The 23,929-nt window shown below is 44.3% G+C and overlaps 1 protein-coding gene across 3 annotated transcripts in view; it reads right to left on the reverse strand.

Annotated features, from left to right (window-relative positions):
• The window catches only part of POLR3A (RNA polymerase III subunit A), a 75,943-nt gene that overhangs the window by 20,345 nt on the left and 31,669 nt on the right, over nt 1-23,929 (reverse strand). The window contains exons 22-31 of one of the 3 annotated variants that reach the window (XR_006354771.1): nt 23,372-23,458; nt 23,200-23,282; nt 19,296-19,466; nt 18,137-18,230; nt 17,851-17,943; nt 15,504-15,668; nt 14,456-14,620; nt 13,439-13,570; nt 12,559-12,691; nt 9,810-10,497 (exon numbers count right to left, since the gene is read on the reverse strand). Coding sequence is in view for 2 of the 3 variants with exons in the window: in XM_043983419.1 (XP_043839354.1) it covers nt 10,349-10,497; nt 12,559-12,691; nt 13,439-13,570; nt 14,456-14,620; nt 15,504-15,668; nt 17,851-17,943; nt 18,137-18,230; nt 19,296-19,466; nt 23,200-23,282; nt 23,372-23,458 (1,272 nt within the window). In the remaining variant the exon portion in view is untranslated. Of the gene's footprint in view, nt 1-4,702; nt 10,498-12,558; nt 12,692-13,438; nt 13,571-14,455; nt 14,621-15,503; nt 15,669-17,850; nt 17,944-18,136; nt 18,231-19,295; nt 19,467-23,199; nt 23,283-23,371; nt 23,459-23,929 lie in introns of those variants that run through there. The other 2 variants (XM_043983419.1, XM_043983420.1) reach the window with 2 other exon arrangements.

Here is a 23,929-nt window from a genome sequence, read left to right on the forward strand (position 1 = left end):
TTTTTTCGCAACTACTTCCCTTTTTATCCTATTTGCTTCAATTTTATTCACTATAGTTACAATCTTCCATATGAGTTGTCTCCCCCATTATAATGTAAAATCCTTGAGAGTAGGGACTATACTATATCAGCTTTTAATTTCTCTGTGATTTATCACAATACTTTGCATATAGTAAGTGCTTTATTAATGCTTTTTTTATTCATTTATTTATTGTTTCCCTAAAAAGTGCTCCTTGGTCAATAAGGAACTCCTTAAAAATTTAGCTTCTGGAAGCAATCACCTGATCCTGAATTTCTCTCTGTGTGTATGTATGTGAATATGTACATGTATATGTATGTATGCACACATTTCATTAAATAACTTATTTATTAAATTTATTAATTTATTAAATTTATTTCATTAAATTTTCCAATTACATGTGCATTTTAAAAAAAATCATTAAACAGTTTTTGAGTTTTGAATTCTCTACCTCTTTTCCCTCCCCCCTCTTTTAGAAGGCAAGCAATTTAATATCAGTCATACATGTGAAGTCAAGCAAAATATATTTCCATATTAGCCATCTTGCAAAAGAAAACACAGACAAAAAGAAATGCTCATTGACTGGTTATAAATGGCAGTTTGATACAGAGGCTAACTGAAGGCATAGCTGTTCCCCTGTCCTCATGTGACCCACAGGGACTCACTCATGGAATGGGAGAGTAATGAGGGGTTACCAAGTTAGGCAGACAGAAAGGTCGAAGGCAGATGTCACCTCCTGGCTATACATGCTTTTATGACTTTGGGAGGTCAGGGCCAATATCCCTCTTATAGTTCAACTGCATGAGTGACATTGATTGACTTCCTTCATGTGGTGGCCATGCCAACCGAGATAAAGTGATGAGTCTATCTTGTTCTCAGCTGCTCATCATCTTTGCTACAAGTATAACTAACTGTAAGAGGCAGTTTTTGCTGCATGTAGAACTAAGAGGTCAGTCTCTGGCCAGGAAATGTACTAATGTTAGGCCCCCTAAACCTCAAACCTAAACCACAAAATGACCAGTAATCCTAGGCAGAAAGGCTTAGGAGGGTCAACAAAAGAATCAATTGCAAATAAGAATGGTTCAGTTCGATAGTGTTTCCATTAAAGCACGTCTCACTGTCCGTGGTCCCCAGTATCACTTTTTTTTTTTTTTGGCGGGGCAATGGGGGTTAAGTGACTTGCCCAGGGTCATGCAGCTAGTGTCAAGTGTCTGAGGCCAGATCTGAACTCAGGTACTCCTGAATCCAGGGCCAGTGCTTTATCCACTGCACCACCTAGCTGCCCCCCCAGTATCACTTTTATAGATGATCAAAGGTATTTACAAGGGCAGGTGTGGTGGCCTCTGTTACAGGATCCCAGGGTTCTTAGACATTCCATTAGCTTTTTCTAGTGTAGTGGTGGTAAGCAGAGCAACCTCTGATTTGCCAGATTGGGACACTTCCTGTGGACCTGGATATGTACTTTGGTTTTTTACTGAGCAACATTTCTGGGATGCCACTGAAACTCCTGATTGGTCCCCAGTGGCTGGAGTGGGGGGAGGGGGGCTACAGCAAAGATGATTGGAGGCTGAGGAGATGGATTCTTGTGTTCAATAAGGAGTCGGTGCACAGCCCATTTTGTGGAAAGTGTCTCAGTCTGGAAAACCAGGGGTTTCCATGATGCCTTCTATTACAAAAGGAAAAACAAATCTATACAGAGGCAATTTCCTTCCCTGTGCTCTGCCCTCTTAGAGTACATCTGAGCTGAAGGCAGCAAGAGAATCAGGTCCAAGAGGAGGGAAGGGTTTTGAAAGCTGGGGATTAGCATAAAGGGAGATGGAAGGATGGGGTGAATGGAGTAGATCAGAGAACACTGTTGGGAAAATGAAACCCAGTGGTGGGTGCAAAAATGACATGACTTCACATGTATAATTGATATCACATTTCTTGCCTTCTCAATGGGTGGGGGAGGGGTGGGAGAGAGAGAGAGAGATTTAAAATTTTTGAAAAAGAATTTTAAAGAAATTTTTAAAGAGAAAGAAATGATGGCAAATACCAGACACGTCACTGCAAAAGTGCTTTGAGCTCTCCGAATAATAATAAAACAATAACTAATGTTTATAGCACTTTAAGGTTTATGAAGGATTTTATAAATATTATTTATCCTCATAATAAACCCTGGGATATTATTACCCCATTTTATAGATGAGAAAACTGAAGCAGCCAGAGGTTAAGTGATTTGCCCATGATCACACAGCTAGTAAGCATCTGAGGCTGAATTTGAAATCAGGTTTTCCTGCCCAGCACCCTATCTATTGTGCCACAAAAATGAAAAGTACAATCAAGACACTATATTGCTGCTCCTTCAACTGATGGACCTACAGCTAAGACCTCCCCAAAAGCCTGAGGTCATCACCCACAACTCCCCTTGGCCCAATCCCAGGCAAGAGAGCCTGGACAAGATCAGCAAGGACAGCTCTGGGTTCCAGTGGCCTCACTTCCTTATCTTCAGGAGCCCAGGGACCCAGACACTGCAGGCATCCAAGAAAAGAGGCTGCTCCCAATGCTGGATTTGTAGAAGTAAGCCGGGAGCCATGAGGTCACAGCTGAGCAGAGCTCAGAGCCGACAGTGATGCAAGACAGAGCACTGAGTGCCTCCCTCCTCCTGCGGTCCATGGAGCACGACTTGGCTCAGAGGAGAGAGCGGGCTGGGAAGAGGGTCTGAAAGGTGACTGACTGAGGCTAATTCCCCTCGATAACTGTTGAGTTTCTCCTCTGAGATTAGCACGTAGAAAGTCTTCCAGGCTCCTTTAGGATAGTATCCTCAGAGGGATGTTCTATAAGACTTACAAAACCTCAGAGGCTCTGCGTGTGTGTGTGTGTGTGTGTGTGTGTGTGTGTATAAACACACACATACATAAATACATATGTACATATGGGGGTGATTGTATGTGTGTGTGATAAATCATTAAAAAAAAAAAGCCTGTGATATAAAGGTCAGACTTGGAATGGAACATGAGATCACCTGGACCAAACACATCACTTTACAGGTAAATTGAGGCCCATAAAAATAAAATGCCTTGCTCAAGGCCCCATCCACCTCTGACCTCCAAACTTCTGAAGCCTCCAGCTCGTGGAGGGAATTTTCATTTTCCTCTGTCTCCTCCACCTTCCTTGTTTCCTTACTTCTTTTCCCTCCCACACGCAGGAACTTCAGCCACGGAGGCTTCAGGGGCCTCTCTTTCTATTTATCCTGCTCCCTTCCAAAACCCCAGACCACCTGGAAATGATTTCCTAGACAGGGTTTCTAAGGGGTCTCCATGGTGATGCTTTATACTGTGGTCTCCATGGCAACACTTAAGGTCTCCACGGAGACCCAAGTGATTTTTTTTTTCCAGAGACCCTTAAATAAATAAATCACCCTGTGATAGTGCATCCTACAGACACTTGGCTTCCCTGGTCTCGTATTCAGGAGGCTGGACCAGAGCCCAGGGCCCTGCTCCCCCTTTGGGAGGGAGAGGTAGACAGAGTGGTCATTTCTGCCTTGCTTCAGACCCCTCATTGTAGCCGTACCAAGAGGCCTTGTTTTGGGTAAAGTCAGAATTGGGTTTTTTTATGTCCCCACTTGAGATTACTTTGGTATAGGAAACTCCCATTGAAAAATACCCTTCTGAAAAAAAAAAAGTAAAAGAAAAATACCCTTCTGGGGGCAGCTAGGTGGTGCAGTGGATAAAGCACTGGCCCTGGATTTAGGAGAACCTGAGTTCAAATCCGACCTCAGACACTTGACATTTACTAGCTGTGTGACCCTGGGCAAGTCACTTAACCCTCATTGTCCTGCAAAAAAACCAAAAACAAACAAAAAAAAGAAAGAAAGAAAGAGAAAAAGAAAGTCCACTACAGAATACAGAATGTCCTTTGAATGTCCTCTTTTGAAATGCATCCTCCCGGGGTCAACATGTCACCAGCCATTAACATCCCAGAGTCAATGATTTTATCCAATTTTTTGTCTCTAGGATGACTGTACTGATTGGTGCACCAGTGAAATGAGAGCTGTTAAGAACTGTTCACCTGGGACCCTAGAGATGCTCTTCTATTGGGTCCCCGAGGATGCCTAGGCAGGGGATTCATTTTCTGCAGATGGACTTTTAAAACTAGCTTTACATTCAATAGTTGCTCTAGGTGATTTTCTTTTATGCAGGGTCCTATTTCAAGGAAGGCAAATGAACTTGAGTATCAGTTTAAGTAATAATAAATATAATAATAACTACCATTTATATAACACCTACCATGTGCAAGGTACTGTTAGGTATGTTAAAAATATCTCATTTGAGCATCACAACAATCCTGGGATGTAAGTGCTTATTATCACCGCCATTTTAAAGCTAAGGAAACTGAGGCAGAGGTTAAGTAACTTGTCCAAGGCCACAAAGCTAGTAATTGTCTAAGGCAGGATTTAAACTGGTCTTCTTGTTTGTTTTGTTTTGTTTTGTTTTGCAGGCAATGGGGGTTAAGTGACTTGCCCAGGGTCACACAGCTAGTAAGTGTCAAGTGTCTGAGGCCGGATTTGAACTCAGGTCCTCCTGAATTCAGGGCCGGTGCTTTAACCACTGCGCCATCTAGCTGCCCCTAAACTGGTCTTCTTGACTCTAGGCCCAGCACTCTATCCACTGCAACACCAGCTGCAAAACAAATCCTGAAGGTTAAGTGCAAAAACTCCAAACCCAGCAAATAACACTCTTAACCATTACAATTCGAAAAGAATAAAATAAAACAAAAAATAAAAATCTGTGGACTATCTAGGCCACTGAACTTTTTCATCGATGCGGATAATTCAGGAAATTCTCAGAGGAGAGAAGGGAGACTAGTAGCATCACGAGTATGTCATCATCTCAATACTGTCGATGATCTTTAGAGTCACTTGTTTTATCCCTCCTCACGACACAAACACAAACACGAATCCAGATGACAGACACAAAAGCACAGCTAGGCCTCCCTAAAGATTTCTCCCCAAAGGTAACCAACCTTTTAGCTTGCTGTTCAAGGCTCTCCACAATCAGGCCCCAATTACCATTCATTCAACCTTTGCGTCCTTCACTCACTCTGTGCTCCTTCCCACCATCTTTCATTTTCCTACCCATCCTCCTTCCCTTCACCTTTCTTGTTCTCCAATGCCTCGGCCCCTCTTCTCTCTCTACCTAGTCAAATCCCATCCACCCAATTCATCTCCGTGAAACCTGGTATAAGGTACCTTCTCCCTTTTAAGGCCCTTTCCAACTCTGACCAATCATCAGTGATCTTGGAATTCTGTACCTCATAACACTCATATATAAATAATATGCACAAATGAAAGGTTAGATGGTCTAGGAAATAGATGTCTGTCTTGCCCTCAGTGCTTGACTGAAGAGAGTTCAAGTGAGGGAACTCCAATCTGCCACCTCCTTGCATCCTCCCTGACTGCTCTCCCCGCCTGGGCACTAGAAAAGGGCATTTGATAAGAGCCCTCCACGTTTTATGGGATCTACTTTCAGTCAGGCACCACCACTAAATGCTTACTATACTTCACAGAATTCCTTCTTCCAGAATCTCTGGATTACTGTACTTTACACTGTCTTTCTCCTGTTCTAAAACCCAAGGCAATCTGGTTCCTGTCAAGGAATGAGACATGGTCAATGCAGGACTTTATTTTTGCTTAGCTATGCATGTTTGTTACAAGGATTTCCCCCCCCCCCCCAATGTGGAGGTTGGAGGAGAAATTCTATTTCTGTTAATTGAAAAAAAAATTTAAACAAAAAGAGCTGTGGAGATGCTTCGATTTTAGTACCACTAAAAAGCTAACCAAAATGGGAGACACTCATAAATAAAAATGATCTTCACAAAATGCCGAGTTCAATCAGAAATGAATCGATGGAAAATGAGACAAACCCTGAAATAGCAGCACAGCACCATAATTTTAACTCTGACAATTTATATTCAAAGATTCTACACAATCCCTCCCCACTTCCAACCCCCAAGAGCTTTATAAAGCGGGAGAGCATAATTGAAAACAAATAACTACTTTTAATTCATTCGTACAAAAGGGAACTGAAAGGGCAAAGGACTGAATAAAAAAAGTCACTTCTCGAGGATAAATATATTTTAATGGATGAGATGGAATTTAGATTTTTTTTCCTTCAAATAATTCCAGAAATTTTAAACTCACCATTTGGCTTCCAGTTTGGAATATATGAAATATAATACACATAATTAATTTTGACCTAAGGCTGCACAAAAGCAAATATTCCAATCAATTTCTACCATAGTAACATCTGGGAGAAAACAACAAAAAAAAAACTATGTTCACAAAACACAACAGGAAGCTTCCCCATGGCAAGTTGTCATTAGATCCACCTAATTTTGATTTCACAATATTGTGAGGTTTTGGTTTTTTGTGTTGTTTTTGGCCAATAGTTCAGGACAATTTAAGATAGAGGAATTCAAGTATCTGCCTGTAATTACTAAGCCTGTTTCTATTAGTTTAAGAATTTTTGAGCCTCACTTGGCAGATGAGGAAAAAAGGATTGGAGACATTAAATGACCTTCCCAAGGCCACGCAACTAGTGTCCTTGTGGGCAATGACTTTCATCCCTTTTCAAACCAGGGCTTCTTGTTAAATTCAGGGTGGGGCTTTAGGGCAAGAAAGGGGGAGGAGATCAGGGCTAGCAGTAGTGTGATAGCCACCAGTACAGTCAGGTCCCATCATATTCCTAATTCCCAGTCTTCTGAATGGAGCTGAGGAGAGGCTACATGCTATCCTATCCCAACTTTCTAGTTCTTGCTTTACGTTCAATCACAGAAACAAGAATAATTTTCTGAATTAAGAGAGCTCGATATGGTATACTGGTTTCTAGAACTCTCTAGACTATAGTCATTGATCACAATTACAGTAGTCTTACAGCTCTCAACCCTAGGTAGAGAATCCAAAATACTTGCCTTGATTTATACTGTAAAGTCACTTTATTACTCACAGCCAACATATCACTGGAAATATCTCGTTCCATAGCATAAAAGGGAAAAGTAGGGGTTGAATTTTCAGTCCCTGTATTTACATCCTGCCACTTCTATGGGTAACTGCAGTGCCCTGGCCTTAAAAGTCTCCCACCAAAGGGGGATAAAACATGGATAGTTCATGCTGAGGGTGTCACGTTCTTGGTGAAACCTCTGGAGCTCTGCATTGAACCTACAAACTAGAAGCATTTTCTGCCCTAGCTGGTTGACCTAGGGCACAGCCAGGAGACTGGATGATTTGGATCCTTATAGCTTGTTTTTATCATCCAAGACAACAAAATAATGCACCTCCAATGTAAGTTATAAGCCATTGAGAGACAACTAATGGTCATCCTTTACTTCCCTGAGAATAGGGTTACTCAATAGGTATGGGTCACTCCCAACCTCCACTGGCTGATCTTTGAGTCAAATGTCTTCATTTTCATTTATGAGGGCAGTTGAACTGAATGTAAAAAGAATTCATGTCGGACTACTTAAGAAAGTTCAAAGGATCAAATGGCAGATGTGGGAAAACTGTATTTCGTAATATAAATTTTTTTTTTTAGTGAGGCAATTGGGGTTAAGTGACTTGCCCAAGGTCACACAGCTAGTAAGTGTTAAGTGTCTGAGGCCGGATTTGAACTCAGGCACTCCTGACTCCAGGGCCGGTGCTCTATCCACTGCGCCACCTAGCTGCCCCCCAGTAATATAAATTTTAAACTGACCATTACATTAACAAGAAAAATCATTTCAACTGATGCCAGGAATTCTAATTCAAATTTTTTTTCCTTCGGCTGAGAGCTAACTGGGTACATTTGGTTTTAAAATAATTACAGGAGTCCCAAGAACAGGCATGGTACAACAGAAAGGACACTAAATTTGGAATTAAGGAGACTGACTTCATAGCCTGGTGTGATCACTTAAGCATCCTTTCCTTCCATCTCTTAAATCCTCTAATTCCTCCTAAGCACTCCTCAATGCTTCCTCCAACATCCCCACACCAAACACTAACGCTTAGGCACTGGATCTTACAGTTCTGTGGTCCTTCCCCAGATTCTCCCTCGACCTCTCTCAGGCCTTCATTTTTTTTGTATCTGTCCACATGCACATGACCTTTAAGTCCATAACGGCTCACTTAACATCTAAATGAAGGGACAGTTCAAATGAAATCATTCCAGAAAGAAGGTCTCAGCCTTTTGCCCTTGCATTGCCCTGAGGCCAGGTCCCTGGGAAGGCGTTGAGCTTGGGGGCATATTTCTGGGGTATGGGACATAGCCCTTCAGGGACGGACAAAGGAGGGGCCCTGCATGGAAGGTTCTAGGGAGGGGCTGTGCCGCTGCTGTCTCCATTTTTCATTTCTTCTCTCTGGCTCTTTGCCAATCTTAATGAGCAGATTCTGCACAAAGAACACGTTGTCTCCTGGAGCAAAGTCCAGCCTCCTCTCTTGATGGCAGGCTACTTACCCTCCTCTCATACGTCGCACAACCCCCTGCAAAGCCCCGAAAACTGCACTAGCAATTATGCAGTTATTGTGCAGCAATCTAAGCGGATGATTAAGAGTGGGTTCTCCTCGGGCCCCCTGCTGCTTCATTTGTACAAAGACCTGACGTGGACTCCTCGTAACAGCACATCTCCACATGCCCCCACCCTCCATGAGAAGCTCGGCACTGCCGGGTGTGGCCCCCTCTGACCCTTCAAAGACTCACAAAGGACAGCAGGATTTAGATCTAGGAGGCCTAGTTTAGCTCCTTTTGTAGGTGGGGAAATGGGGTCTCAGAGCAATGAGTTGATTCACTCAAGGTTTCACAGGTGAAGCCAGTGCTTTCCAGCCAGGAGGCCTGTCTGTAAGAGCCTATGTCCATCCAGCCCCTGCTTTTTGGTCACTCGCACTGGTGGTTTTTATCAGTGTGAGGAACTACCGACATGGTAGCTCCTTCTCCTGGCCAGATTTGGCAATTCTTCCACAATCTACAATCACAGCCAGCTGCCTGGGGACATTGGGGAGTCAGATGATTCGTCCTTTGTCATATTTGTGTGTCAGAGGTAGGACTTAGACCTAGGTCCCTTCTGAAACCCAAACTGCCCTGTCCCCACCAAGCAACATTGTTTATACATACATAGGCCTACCCATGGTGAAAGATGCATACATGCATATACTTTAGTATTTAAACATTTAATTTAACCTAGAATATTTAATTTGTAAGCTTGGTAAAACTAACCATTTTCATAAAAAATAATGAAATTTTTAAAAAATAAAAAAAACCCCAGGGTTTACTCTCTGAATTTCCCACCTGTCATCGGCAGGCCTTTCTCTTCCAGTGGTTCATCTTGGTTGGATTTGTTTTCCCTCCTGTCCTCTGGCTTGTGATAGGGCAGCTAGAACCAAGATAGCTCAGGGAACAGGAAAGGCAGCAGCAGGACTGCCTGCCAACTGTGCCCTGTCTTCCTGTGTCCTTGGTTCACCAAAGGTCCCAATAAAGGGTCTAGTCTCTACCTTTCCAGACTCTGAATTCTACAAAGACCCTGCTTAAACTCGGAAGGGCCCTTTGTCTTCAAGCAGAACGTGAACGCTGCGCAAAGTGAGAGAAGGGGGAGAGTGGATTAGGTCCTGTCCCAAGAGGGACCAGAGGCTTCCACAGAATCCAAGCTCTGTTACAAAGCCTGCACTGCAGCTTCTCTTTAGCCAGTTTTTCCAGCGCTGCTTTCGTAGTTCTTTGTGCTCAAAATGAAACAAAAAACACTTGATCCTCTAAGCCAAATAAATAAATAACTGTAATGATTTTTACCTGAGTATATCACATCAGGAAATCCCTGCATCCAAAGGCAAACGAGGGGCTAGACACGAGTCTTTCCTGGCTACTTGATACTGTGGCACCAGGAGGAAGACACTTCAAGCCAACGAAGTGGCTAAGAACAACAGCCACCCCTAGAGCAGGGGGTTGCCACGAAGAAACCCAAGCGGCGTGTCTAACAGGAGTCCTCAAACAAGAGCTTACACACTCTGGGAGGACGGGAAGGAACTAGGTGTTCAGATGTCCACATAAAGAGGCCTCAAACAGGACATTCTTCAGAGCAGCAAATTTCCAGGTCATTAGCCCTGAAAAATGTTGGCATGTTTCAAGTACCCCAAACAGTCTCCCGAAATCCAGCGTGTGTCAGGTGCTGCTCCTGGGAATGCCGGCGTCAGGCGCTCTCTGCTCGGCTCCAGGGAGGACGACACGGTCTTTCCACAGCAGCAGCCCCCGAGTCCCCTCCTTTCTAGACAGGATGGCACTGAAAGGGAGCTCAAGATCAGGACTGTCTCTGCTCCGTCCTCTAACATGTGCTATGTGACAAGAGGAATGTGGAATTCGTTTGTATCGAAGAGGAGGGGTCTTTTGGGAGGGTTTGGGTCCCTGTCAGCTTTATGTAGCAGCTTGAAGAGCCCAGTTCCAATGTTCATTGGGATTCCCATTATAATACACTCAGAAACACCTGAAATGAGCAAGGGTAGAGGTTAAAAAGCCTTCCTAAAAGTCATCACATTTACAGATGGTAAACCAAACTCTATGAAAACATCTTTTACCTAAAATCAGGGTTCTAGTCACCAGAGGATGTTAGTTCTGGAAGGGGCCTCAGAAATCACCACTTCCAGCCTCTTCAGAAAGCAGAAGCCCAGAGTGTCAGTGACTTGCCCAAAGTCACCCAGTGCACCACTGACAGAGCTGGGACATCTTTTGTTCCCTGTTTAGGGCTCTCAAAAATGAAATGGAAGCAAGGACCAGTTTAACCGGTGACTCAGTAAGCAGTAGCTGGGATGCTTTAATGGGGATGAAAACCAAGCAAGACAGTCAAGAAGTACTTCTTTCCTCTCCAACCAGAATCAGTCACTTGTAATGCCCCTTGGAGGGTGTCCACACACTCTGTTCCTGCTCTGGTAGAGGAAGCCTACAAATATTATATTCTCACTTAAAGATGTGCGTGGGCACAAATGACTGTGAGAGCCTTTAGGGTCAATTTGGTTTTGCCCCACAAACTTGGCTCTTTGTGGGTAACTGAGAAAGACCAGAAAGTTCTGCTCTTCTACCTGTGTCCAATTTAGATGGCACAGGCATCAGACCAATAGCAACGAGCAAGTTTTTGCCTTTGAGCTCATTCAATCCAATCAGCAGCAGTATCTCCTACACGCTGTCAGGAGATGATGTGCTTGTACAAGTCCATGGCAGTTTTAACCAGGGCCCTTTGATGGAAATGGACACTAGGGGCTCTTGACCCCATTGAGCTCTGCTCCTTAGTTACGAAGAGCACAAGACCTTAGGACAAGCCCAATGGGCATGTTCTTAATTAAAGGTGTGCACAGAAACAGGCTCTGGTACCTGCTGGCCATGTGACCTGTGGCAAATCAGTTCATCTCTCTAAGACTGTAAATCACAAAGCAGCTGCAGATAAGCATGGATAGAGGGATTCTTCATACAACAAAGAAGTGGCCCACACAAAACCAAAAAAACAAATCCTCTCCCCCGGAAAATGTCTGACCACCCTGCCTCAGTTCTGTCATTTTTAAATGGTCACCCTACTTGTTACTTGGCTATCTTACTGACAGCACTAACCTTTAGATAAGCAGCTGTTACAAAGGAGGGAACACGTTATTCCTCTGACTTACTGCTCTTCGGTTTACTTAAAGAACAGACAAAAATCCAATCCACAAAAACCTTACTAGACAGATGCGCTGAAGGTCCTCTCTTGGTCTCACTTTCCTTTCCCTCACAATTTCCCCCCAAATCGATGTCTCTGGAGAGTCACATTGTTAGTCCGGTATGGCCGCTCTGGATCATAATTTTGAGTTACAAAAGTTTCTATAAATCTGCTGCCTGATCTCTCAGTCTGGCTTCAGTTCTACTGAAGCACAGACTCCCAAGAACTTTTCAATAAATAATTTTTTTTTTTAAGTGAGGCAATTGGGGTTAAGTGACCTGCCCAGGGTCACACAGCTAGTTAAGTGTTAAGTGTCTGAGGCCAGATTTGAACTCAGGTACTCCTGACTCCAGGGCCGGTGCTCTATCCACTGCGACATCTAGCTGCCCCAATAAATAATTTTTTTATAGGTCTTCTTGTTGTTCACTCTTCATGAGTCCATGGACCATAGCGTGCTGGTACTGTCCATGATGTTTTCTTGGCAAATGGAGTGGTTTGCCATTTCCTTCTCCAGTGGATTAAAGTAAACAGAGGTTAAGAGACTTGCCCAGGGTCACATAGCTAGTAAATGCCTGAGGCCAAATTTAAATTCAGGTCTTCCTTACTTCAGGCAGAGCCCCCATCCACTGTGCCACCTGGCTGTCTCCTTTACAGCTCTACTTTCCTTCAAAGACAAAAGGGTAGAGGTGGGGAGCCAAACAGGTTTGGGGGCCCCAAGAGTGACCACCTCTCAATTTTATGGGCTGTAGCTCTGATTTTCTAACAATTTCTTTCCTGGGTTTATGAGGCGACTGAAAAGTGTTGGTTGATATGGAGAACATTAGAAAAGCAAGCCCCTGATGGCACTCCTTAAATACCTACCACACACAGAATCCTTCTGCCCAAAATAGGCAGCATCAAAGAGATGGTCAGCAGTCTTTTCAAAGGAAGCCAGCATCAGCACACTCTCCTTCATTTTGGCCAGGCCAAACCTAGTAATGCCCAGAACTTCACCCTATCGGACAGGAGATGGGAATTAGAGCTCCAGGATTTTCAATCCATACACAAACACTTAATGACTGGCTCCAATAAAACCAAACCAAACAGCAGATGGTCAGGCAGAAGCAACTTGGAAACAAATTTAGTCTCAACCTAAGACGTCTTTCCTTACTGGATGTCAGTTCCTTAGTGATAGAGACCAATGGCTGGGAAAGTCCGTTTGTAGAGTCATGACAAGTTTTCAAAGTAGAATTTTCTGCAAAGACCACATTAAATACCAGCCCTGCACCTCCTTGTGGAGCAGCCACAGGGCATCTTGTTTTAAAGGCTAAGGGGAAAAGTGTGACTCTCAGTAAACCCTGGAACTTCTACACCATTCATACAAGGCAGGAGGATCCAGTGTTCCAGTATCATCTAATCAATTAGACCCCACACAAACACCTGCTATACACAAGGCCTTGGCTAGGGGCTCAGGATACAAAGGAAAAACAACCCCGTTCTTGTCCTCACGGAGATTATAATAGACTATCAGAAAAAGCACGATGTTTCCTCCCATTTGCACAACTCATTCTTCCTCTGGAGCAGTAAAACTGTATCAACATATTGAAGAAACAAGACTCCAGGTGCTAAAGAAGGTGGTCTTTGGTTTCCAGGTTGATGTGATACCACATTCTCACCTGTGGTCCACAGGTGCTGTGTGAAAGCCCTACGAGGCCTCTGTGAACTGGAGAAAGCAGCAGGCCAAAAGGCCTTTCTTACAAACCTTGTATGTCATGAGATCTGAAAGCAGCATGACGTGTCTCCTGTCAATGCTCATGCCATGGTTGACCATAGTGTATTGGATCTCATTAATGATGGTTGATCGAGCAGCTTCAATGCCCAAGGTTTTCTCTACCTAAGGAAGGTCAAAAATGAAAAGCCATGAGCCTATTTCCATACAATGATTATACTTCTGAAATAGAATCCTGGAGTTGGGAGGGAGCTTGGGGGTCACCTGGTCCAACTCTACCAAAACATGCTTTGCCCCTACAATGAGGACGGCAAATTCAGGGAAGAAGCTCGACCTCGACAGTCTGCGTGATGGGAACTCACGCCCACACACAGTCCTGCACGTTCCATTTCTTCTCGGCCTGGACTTTTAGGAAACAATGAGCGGAGGCCTGCCTGCCTGTCATTTCTGCTCATCCTGGGCTGGGCTCAGCCTCCTGGGCCCTTGCAGAATTCTAACACCTCATCAAACACTTGAAGCTGCCTTCTAATGCCTCCAACTGAGTCTTACCTAAACCCTACAAGTGACTAATCTCAATCTATTAAAAGGATCTTCATTTGACTGAGCTTTTAGTTCCCCACACCACCGTTTGCCCTGCATGGCCAAATTCTAGCTTGTCAATGCCCCTTCCTAAACTCCAGCTCTAATCCCTAAGATTCTCTGGGGCAACCAGATCACCAGTGGTGGTGGCCCAATTTAAAGCCAACCAATCTGTCCTTTGGTTGGTGACCTCATTCCAGTGAGTAACCATCACCAGCAGGTGGAAGATGAAGGGATGATGCAGACAAGAGCGACAATGAAGATGAGACACAATGCAGTGGCAGACGCCCCTATATCAGTGAACTCATAGGTGCTTCCAAGTGCTGAAGGTGCATAGACGGCAAAGCCGACAAGGCCAATGAAGACCTGGGAGCTCCTGTGAACGGCACGGGTGGGGCCCCCTCTGAGGGAGGCCAGGGGGGCAGCAGAAGAGAAGCTGCTTCATGCTTAGGAGGCAGAAGCTGCACATACCTCGTAGGTGTTATTGGAAGTCGTCTTGGTGCCCTGGACACCGTGTGTGGCCATGACGGCCCGGAGGTTGTCACCCTCCACCAGCAGCTTGTACTTCTCCTTTCCACTCTGCTCATCAATATGGATCACGGCTCTTGCCACCTCTGGGATACCTTGTACCACGACCTGCACACAGACAGAAGAGAGGGGCTGTTTTAAAACTGTGGATACCCTTTGACCCAGCAATACCACTACTGGGTCTGAATCCCAAAGAGATCATGGAAAAGCAAAAAGGATCCAGATGTACAAAAATATGTATAGCTGCTCTTTTTGTGGTAGCAAAGAATTGGAAGTTGAGGGGATACCCATCAACTGGGGAATGGCTGAACAAGTCATGGTATAGGATTGTAATGGAATACTATTATGCTGTAAGAAATGATGAGCAGATGGATTTCAGAAAAAGCTAGAAAGACTCAAGTGGACTGAAGCTGAGTGAAATGAGCAGAACTGAGAACAATGTACACAGCATCAACAACATTTTGTGATGAACTTGGCTCTTCCCAGAAATGCAATGATCCAAGAAAATGCCAAAAGACTTATAGAGAAAATGCTCTCCCCACTCAGAAAAAGAACTATGGAGTCTGGATGCAGACTGAAGCACACTATTTTCACTTTTGTTGTTGCTTTTTTTTATTGTCCTTGTTTAATTTTTCTTGCGTTTTTTTCTTTCCCTTTGTTCTGATTAATGTGGAAATATGTTTAACATGATTGTAATGTATAACCTATATCAAATTGCTTCCTGTCTTCGGAAGGTGGGAGAAAAATTTGGAACTCAAAAAGTCTTTCATGTAACTGAGAAAAATTAAAATAAATATTCTAAAAAGAAGAAGAAGAGGGGTGGGGGCGGGGGGGGGGGGGTGGCGGCAAGATGCTTTTCAGGCTGCCAGCTCTAAGAACGTGCCTGGCAGAGAGAACAATGAGGGCTCTTCCCCAGGGAGTCCCGGTGCTCCTTCTAGATAACCACCCAGGCGCAGCAGAGAAAAGGAAGGGCTCAGTGCTGGGGCCTCACCTTTGGAAGGTCTTCTTTCAGAAACTGCAGCACATAGTACATGGAGCTCTTGCTATTCTCTCTGGGGGTAACGCAGAGCACGGCCTCCCCATGAACGGCCACATCTCCAGGCTTCACTCGGAGCTTCGATGTGCAGATGGAGTAGCGCACAGTTTCAGCATTCACCTGTGACACAGCACGTGAGAACCAAAGAGCTTCCTTCACACCAAGAGAGGCAGCTGTAGCTCTGGCAAATGGGCTCTCTTCTTTCAGCTCATCCATCCCGTTATAGCCAACAGAATTATTAGAGCTAATTGTAGGCTTCTTGACATATAAGACTGAGAAATTCCCAGACCCCATTTGACCCAAGGGTCAACCTCTTCCCTTTCATGTGGCATATCTGAGAGTTGCTAAGAATCACACTGTCACAATGACTTACTCTCTCTACCTTGTCTGGTAAAAGAACTACAAGGAAAGCAGAAAAAGAAATAAAGAAGAGAAGCGAAGGGCCTGGATAATTCAGAGATAAAACAATCAGTTGTTCAATATCTGCTCCCTAATGGTGCAGAGCAGACTGAGGGATGGCCCCTGAGCCAGGAAGTGTGGGGGGCTTCACGTCACACCTGACACGATGGCTGTGACCTTGGAGCACTGCCTCAGTGTTCTCGACTGTAAAATCCCCATTCTGTGTTGGAATAGATTAGCTTTAAGGTCTCTCTCTTCTAGCTCTGATTCTAAGAGATAAACTGGAGAGGAATTTCAGAGCTCAAAATTATGGCAGCGCAATGGTTAGTGCTGATGGTGAGATAAAAGCTATACCCACTCCTGGGGGAGGGGGAATGAGTTAAGAGTGAAGGGTTGGGGCAGCTAGATGGCGCAGTGGATAGAGCACCGGCCTTGGATTCAGGAGAACCTGAGTTCAAATCCGGCCTCAGACACTTAACACTTACTAGCTGTGTGACCCTGGGCAAGTCACTTAACCCCCATTGCCTTACTAAAAAAAAAAAAAGAGTGAAGGGTTGGTGAGGAGGGGCCAAAAGGTATTGGGAGGGTTACCAGCATGTAAATTCATAGTGTAGGTATTGAGAGAGGGGCTGAGCTGGGCAAAGAGACCATGAACTATGAAATGAACTCCTTGAGAAAAGGAGGCAGAATGACCCAGAAGCCAAGGGATCCAAAGGAGATGGACGTAGGTAGAGCTGGTGATGGTGAGAAATGGGAGGCACCTCCCAGGAGCCCCAGGTCTGAATCCTATTGGCAGAGAGAGGTCAGCAGGCCAGTCTCTGATAACCTCTCCATCACCACCATCAGCAACAGCAACAGACCACTTTGAAGACTGCTCCATATTTTTAGAATAAGAGAATGGGAAGGCATAAAATCCATTTCATCAGAAGCAAAGACAAAATGTCTCTAAGCGGTAGAGTATGTGCCTGCCTTCTGATTTATCCAGACCAAATGAGTTTTTATTCTGATTTATCACAAGCAGATTTGAAATTAAAATAAGATGTTATCCTGAAAAAATACAAAGCTCATAGCTGTAGAGTGTGAGGCAGGCAGTCTAAGGATTACTATCTCTATGTTACAGATGAGGAAGATGAGGCTCTGACCTGTCCGGGGACACATGACTAGGAAGTCTGAGGGAAGGAAGAGAGCAAAGGAGACAGATGAGGGAGGAAACAAGAATCGATCAGGTGAGGGGGAAGCCAGGTGGCGCAGTGGATAAAGCACTGGCCTTGAATTCAGAAGTACCCGAGTTCAAATCCAGCCTCAGACACTTGACACTTAACTAGCTGTGTGACCCTGGGCAAGTCACTTAACCCTCACTGCCCTGCAAAAATTAAAAAAACCCAAAAAAACAAGAATCCATCAGGTGCCTGTGTGCCAGGGCCTATTCTCAGTGCTTTACAGAGATGATCGCAATTAATCCGCACAATGACCCTGGGAGGTTATATATTGCTACCTTGCCCTTTCGTAGTTTAGGAAACTGAGGCAAACTGCCTCAGGGTTAAATCTGAACTCAGATCTTCCTCAGCAGTCCAGACCCATCGCTCTACCCACTACTGTACCACCTAGTTGTCTCTTGGGCAGGATTCCGTGGTGAATGGCTGTGTGCTCTATCTCAGGGCTGGAAGGACCCCCCCAGGCCTAGAGCACACCCCCTCCTCAGGCCTGCCTCACAGAACTCTGCTTCCGTCAGGGCTCAGATGAAGGCCACCTCCTTCCCCAGGTCCGGGTTCCCCAGGGCTGGCCCTCTCCTGTGAACAGAACCTCCTGAAGGACTGGTCCCTGTCTTTGCCCTAGAAGCCAGCAGGTCTTTCCAGGACAGGGGCCTCCTAAGCCATCTTGAGCTTTGCGAGGAAGGACTTACCTCCAACCTCAGAAGTCTAATGCGCTCCAGGGAGAGCTTGACGAGAATAAAACAGTCATCGGGGAGAAAGACTTCTTCGATGTACTCAGAAATCTGCCGCGTTAAAAGAGCAACATTAACACAGCCTCTCATTTCTCTATCTACAAAAGGTAATTTACACTTTGTCCTTGCCGCTTTTTTAGGCAGCACATGAGGGTGAAAGTGAGGGAAAGAGAGCCTAACTGCAGGGGCTCCCAGGCTCCTTTCTAACAGCAGAGATGGACTGGCAGGACAGACAACTTCTTACCTCTCCCAAGAGGGTTTTCTCTATTCGTCCTTTCACAAGACGGGCATAGTCGGCGTCATCATCCTTGTCTAGGTGGGCTGTGATAATTGGAGTGCTATAGAAGTGCAGAGAAATATCCTTTGATTATTAAGAAAGAGCGGGTGGGGGGCAACTAGGTGGCACAGTGGATAAAGCACCGGCCCTGGATTCAGGAGGACCTGAGTTCAAATTTGGCCTCAGACCCTTGACAGTTACTAGTTGTGTGACCCTGGGCAAGTCACTTAACCCCAATTTACTAACCAAAAAAAAAAAAAAAAAAAAAAAGAAAGATCGGGTGGGGATGTGCCTCTGCCTCTGGAGGCCAAACTAGATAAGGACAATGGAAAAGAAGTTAGCCCTCCTTCCCAGCCTAGGCAGGACTCCAGCAAGAGCTGCTTTGGGCTGGAGGTGAGGACAGAGGCATCTGTCTCTGTGATCCTTCGCCCCTCTTACGTGGCCCTGGAGAATCCCTGCTCCAATGTACGAGGGCTGGCACCCACTGCTTCCTGCTGTGAGGCTGGCTCCATTTTCACCAGGTGGGTGTCAGGCGAAGCAAAACTGAAAGCCTCCCTCTGCCAACAGAGGCTCCCTTGAGGAGCCCTCCTTGGGCTGCCTACCACGCTTTTTTCTACCGTGTTTTGACACCACCAATGACTGGTATATGATCACAGGATCACAGACTTAAAGGGCCCTTAGGGATTGTGGAATACAACCTGTTCATTGTATAGATGAAATAACTGAGGCCCAGGTAGTTCAGTGACTTGCCCGGGGTCACATAGCTGGCAAGCGTCTGAGGAGGTATTAGCAGTCAGACCTGCTCCCAGATCAAGTAAGTATGAGAGCTTGGAGTGAGGGTGACAGCCTGGAACCTGCTGTGTCCAAGTCAGAAGACACACAATGGGAGGCTCATGTTAGGTGTGGTCATGCCCTCGTGCCACAGGCATTCACAAGGCTCCAGCAGTTCCCTGACAGACCAGGAAAGGGGGTCATGTTCCCTCCAGAGGTGTCATTTATTCACATTCTCTTGGTTTCTTATGTGTGTGGCTTTATGAAAACTGGGGATGAAGACCACATAAAATCATAATCTCCAGCTGAATAAAATTGTGTGTGTGTGTATGAAGAATAAAATCAAGTGTGGCACCTGATGGCTTTGGAGGCATTGATGATTTCTTTGATGCGGGGCACACCCAGAGTGATGTTCATGGAGGCAACACCTGCAAAGTGGAAGGTCTTCAGGGTCATCTGTGTGCCAGGCTCGCCAATGCTCTGAGCACAGAGTGCGCCCACTGCAGAACCAGGCTCCATCTGTGCCCTGGGGAAAAGAGGTGATTCAAAAAAGGAAATGCTACTTAAGGAAAAAAGAAGCAGCCCAAACACCTTCCTGGAGAGAGCCTCTGGCCTCAGACCCAGGAGGGAGGCTCTGCTATATTCAAAGGATGTTCAGATTTATATGTAAGGGTCAGGAAGGTGCACCTGGAACAGAGGACAAGGCTAGACACAAATTTATCCTGTGAAGAGGCACTGGGCTAAGGTAACAGCACACTGGGATGGCATCTTTCTTACTCTGGGTCCTGAAACTAAATCAGAGACACACAATACCTTGTAGCAACTGAAAGGTAGTCTTACATACTAGACTGCGTCATGAAGCTCCATGGGAATAGCTTCTAGTTTTATTGCTGACAAAGCACTTTGGGAAAGTTTCTGGTAAATGGAGCATAAGTCAGACACATTTTGTCTTCTCAGTGTGGAAAAAAAAACCATAAAACTACAAAAAAAAAGCTAGGTAGGTAGACATCTACCTACTTACCTATTATCTGGGGAATGGCTGCACACACTGTGGTAAAGGAATTAAAGGAAATCATGAAATACTCCTATGCCATAAAAATTGGCAAACATGAGGAATTCTGGAAAAAATGGGGAAAACTGGTATGAACTGATAAAGGGTGAAGAATTCAGAACCAGGAAAATTATATACACCATGACTATAATGATACAAATGAAAACAACCATGAAACACAGCTGAACTTGAAGGAGATTCAGAGAATAATCTTGGTTGCAGAGAAGAGGCGATGAAGTGGATTTCCATTCTCTCGGTACATAAAGGGAGGGTTACAGGTGCAGAATGATACATATGCCATTAGACGTGATCACTTTCTTTGTCATCTTTGCTTCACTCTTTTTTTGGGAGGGGGTGCAAAGGTAGTTTGATATGAGAAGGGGGTGGCATATTAGGAAATAATTGCAATGTTTAAAACAGGCATCAACAAAACATTTTAAAGAGGCCAAATCAAATGACACTAATCTTTATAATAACCTGATATTTCTTTCTTAAAATTTCAATTTGTTATTTTCTTTCCCTTTCACCATTGAGAAAAAAAAAACCCTCAATAAATATGCATAGGCAAGTAAGACAAATTCTCACCTTGCTCAGGTCCAAAAACGTTTATCTTTTTCTACGCTTTGAATTCATCTCCTTTTGGTTAGCAGGCAAGTATCATGCCTTGCCTGAAATTGTGCTTAGTCCTTAAGTCTTACAAAGTGGTTTACTGTCACAATATTATTGTTATTGTATAAATTATTCCTCTGGTTCTCACTTTACTCTGCATCAGTTCATACAACGTTTCCAAGGTTTCTCCAAAACCACCTCTTAATTTTTTATAGCAAAATAGTATTCCATTCCATTCATACCTCATAATGTGTTCAGCTATTTCCCAGTTGACGGGCAACCCTTTAGTTTCAAAAAAGATCACAAAAAGTTGTGATTTAAATATCTTTGACTTTTAAATAATTTATATTGACATTTTGTTTCAGCACATCTATGAATTCCATTTCTTTCATCTCTAAATATCCAACCTATGGAGAAACCTAATGAAACCCCAAGATAATAAGGGGAGAAAACTAGTCTGTGAAACACAACAGTTTTTCTATGCTCTTTTTTTTTTTTTTTTAGTGAGGCAATTGGGGTTAAGTGACTTGCCCAGGGTCACACAGCTAGTAAGTGTTAAGTGTCTGAGGCCGGATTTGAACTCAGGTACTCCTGACTCCAGGGCCGGTGCTCTATCCACTGTGCCACCTAGCTGCCCCTATGCTATGCTCTTCTTAATAAATAACAACCAGGCCTAAAGTTTAATTATGTAGTAAGATGATGTCAACTGGGTGGGAAATAACTAATAGTGTCCAAGAGATCTTACACTGTTTAACCAATGTTATTTTCAATGATGTGGATAAGGACACAGATGGCACCCTTACTTATCCAGTCTGTAGAGGGCACAAAGCTGGTATGATTAGAATATTGGACAAAAGTGTCAGAATCTGAAGCGACCCTGGCAAGTCAGGATGATGGTCCCAATCTAATAACATGAAATTTGATAGGGACAATTGTAAGTACTATGCTTTGGTTCAAACAATTAATTTCTTAGGTACAAAATGGGATGGGCAATGATTAGATAGCTCAACTGGAAATAAAAAAGATCTGCTGAGTTTTGTGGCTTTAGAACTAGATGTAAATTGACCGTATTTTAAAGCTAATGTGACTTGAGCTAATATTCAGGGTATAAGTGTCCAGAATGAGCGAAGTGACTGCCTGATTGACTGAGAAGGGCAGAGTGCAACGAATCAATCAATCAGTATGCACGTAGTTAACAGTTTCTATGCCAGGGGCTGTAGTAGAGCCTGGTGATATGAACGTAAAGAAGGAAAAAAATCCCTAGTTTTACATCTTAAGAGGGGTGACAAGTACATATAAAAACACTGTCTAAATATAAAATACAAATACATAAAAAGTGGCTAAATTCCAAATAGTTTGGGAGGGTGACTGAGCTGCATCTTATAGGAATAGAAGCATAGATAAGGAGGGAATGAAGCCTACACAGAGGGGATGGCCAGGGCAAGGGCGTGGAGTCAGTACATGTAGCCTCATGTAGGAGGAAAAGAGAGGTGGCCAGCTTGGCAGGAATGAAGAATGCAGGAGAGGGCGTAAATATTTAACGAGGCTGGGAATACAGGTAGGGGCCGTGATGTGTAGGGATTTAAAAGCTAAATAGAAAAACGGGGGGAGGGGGAGGAACAGCGGCAGTTAGGAGGTATCTATAGATCAGGTGTGTCAAATATGCAGCCTGAAGCAGATTAAAATAGTTTCCTCTGATTTTGATGTATTGATCTGTTTTTTAAAAAAATAAGCATATAAACATGTATGGTTTTCCAAGTCCCTTGGCAGCCCATTGGGGTCTGTAGGTACAGGGTGGCAGCCCCCGTTTCTAGCTGAGCTTGACATCCCTAGCCTAGATGATGATCCAGCAAAGGTGGGAGGGGAAGCAGAAGTGAGGAGTGTCCTGAAAACCCAGAGAGGAGAGAGCATGGAGGATGAGAGGGTGGGCAATGGTGTCCAGTGCAACAGAGTGAGAAGGATGAGGACTGAGAAAAGACCACCACCTTTGGCAAATAAGACACGACTGGTAAGGCAGAAGGCAGCCTCAGGGGAATGACGAGGTGGAAGCCAGACCCCACCTAGGGCATCACATTCCCTTCTTGTGCCACCTTTGCTAAGCTGAAGGGCATCCAAAGGAAGATGACTGATCCATCAGCCACGTGATGATTATTACACACATGCTCACTAGGGGCCAGGCACTATGCCGAGTGCTGGGGACATAAAGAAAGAGCAAAGACCATTTCTATTGTTGAGACAACACTTGTATCAACAGGGAGACATCAGATCCAGATCCGACCATTCGAGGCTCAATCTTTTTAATGCACTGCTGCCCTGTACCTAGGAACCCCGTGGGCTGTAGAGGGACTTAGAAAACCATGCATGTCTATATATTTCTGTTCTGTATGAATTCACCAAAACATTAAAATCCTGCTGGATACTGCAGAATACTCTCCGTCAAGTACGAGGCTGGGCCAAATGGTCTCCTTCTTCTCACTCTGAGACCGTGTGGATCAGCAGTGACAAAGAATTTCACATCAGCAAGAAAAACCTATCAATGGACATTAAGATGCTTCTAAATGAATTCTTTCCAACCTCATGACAGCACCCATCATCCTACCTCATGTATTTGTCCCTACAGGTCTCAAGAAACTTTTCTATCTGGGTTGGAGTGATCCGATCCAACTGGTACAACACGCGTGGCTGAAAAAGTACAAATCCAAAGAAGAATTTGAAATAGGAGCAACACATTTTAAAAAATGATTTACTAAACTATCCTGACAGGACATTACCTCTGTTGTTCCATTGTCGTTGATGCCATATTTATCTCTGGTCTTCTTGATCTTCTCAGAAACAACTTTGATAAATTTTTTTATTTCCTGAAAAATCAGAATAAAATGGTGCTAATAACATGTATCAATAACATCTAATATGAGAAACTTTTATTTCAATTTCACTCTGATGTAGACTATGTAGTTACAAATTTAATAAAAGACAAGATTTGAAACGATGTTTTTACTCGAAAGTGGTTTCCAAAACTGCTTTTGAAGTGTGACACCTAACTATGGGGAAGGGGGGCACCCCTACTTCAGTCCTTCTCCAATGGCTTTTGGTCACACATAGGGGATCCTGGGGTCTCAGAGGTCACAGTAGAGGAACAACAGCTCTGGCAGGTGGCATGGAGGCAGAAAAGCTACGTAGACAGGTTCAGTGACTGAGAACTGAATGCTTCTCCTCAGTGAGTGCACTCCAAGGTGACTGAGAAGCTGAGATCTGCACTGGGAGCTGGAGCAATCACCACTATCTTAAATCCACAGATCCATAAAGTATTGACTTAGATATTAGATAGA

The sequence above is a fragment of the Dromiciops gliroides genome, chromosome 2, assembly GCF_019393635.1.
Source record: "Dromiciops gliroides isolate mDroGli1 chromosome 2, mDroGli1.pri, whole genome shotgun sequence".
Lineage (NCBI taxonomy): Eukaryota > Metazoa > Chordata > Mammalia > Microbiotheria > Microbiotheriidae > Dromiciops > Dromiciops gliroides.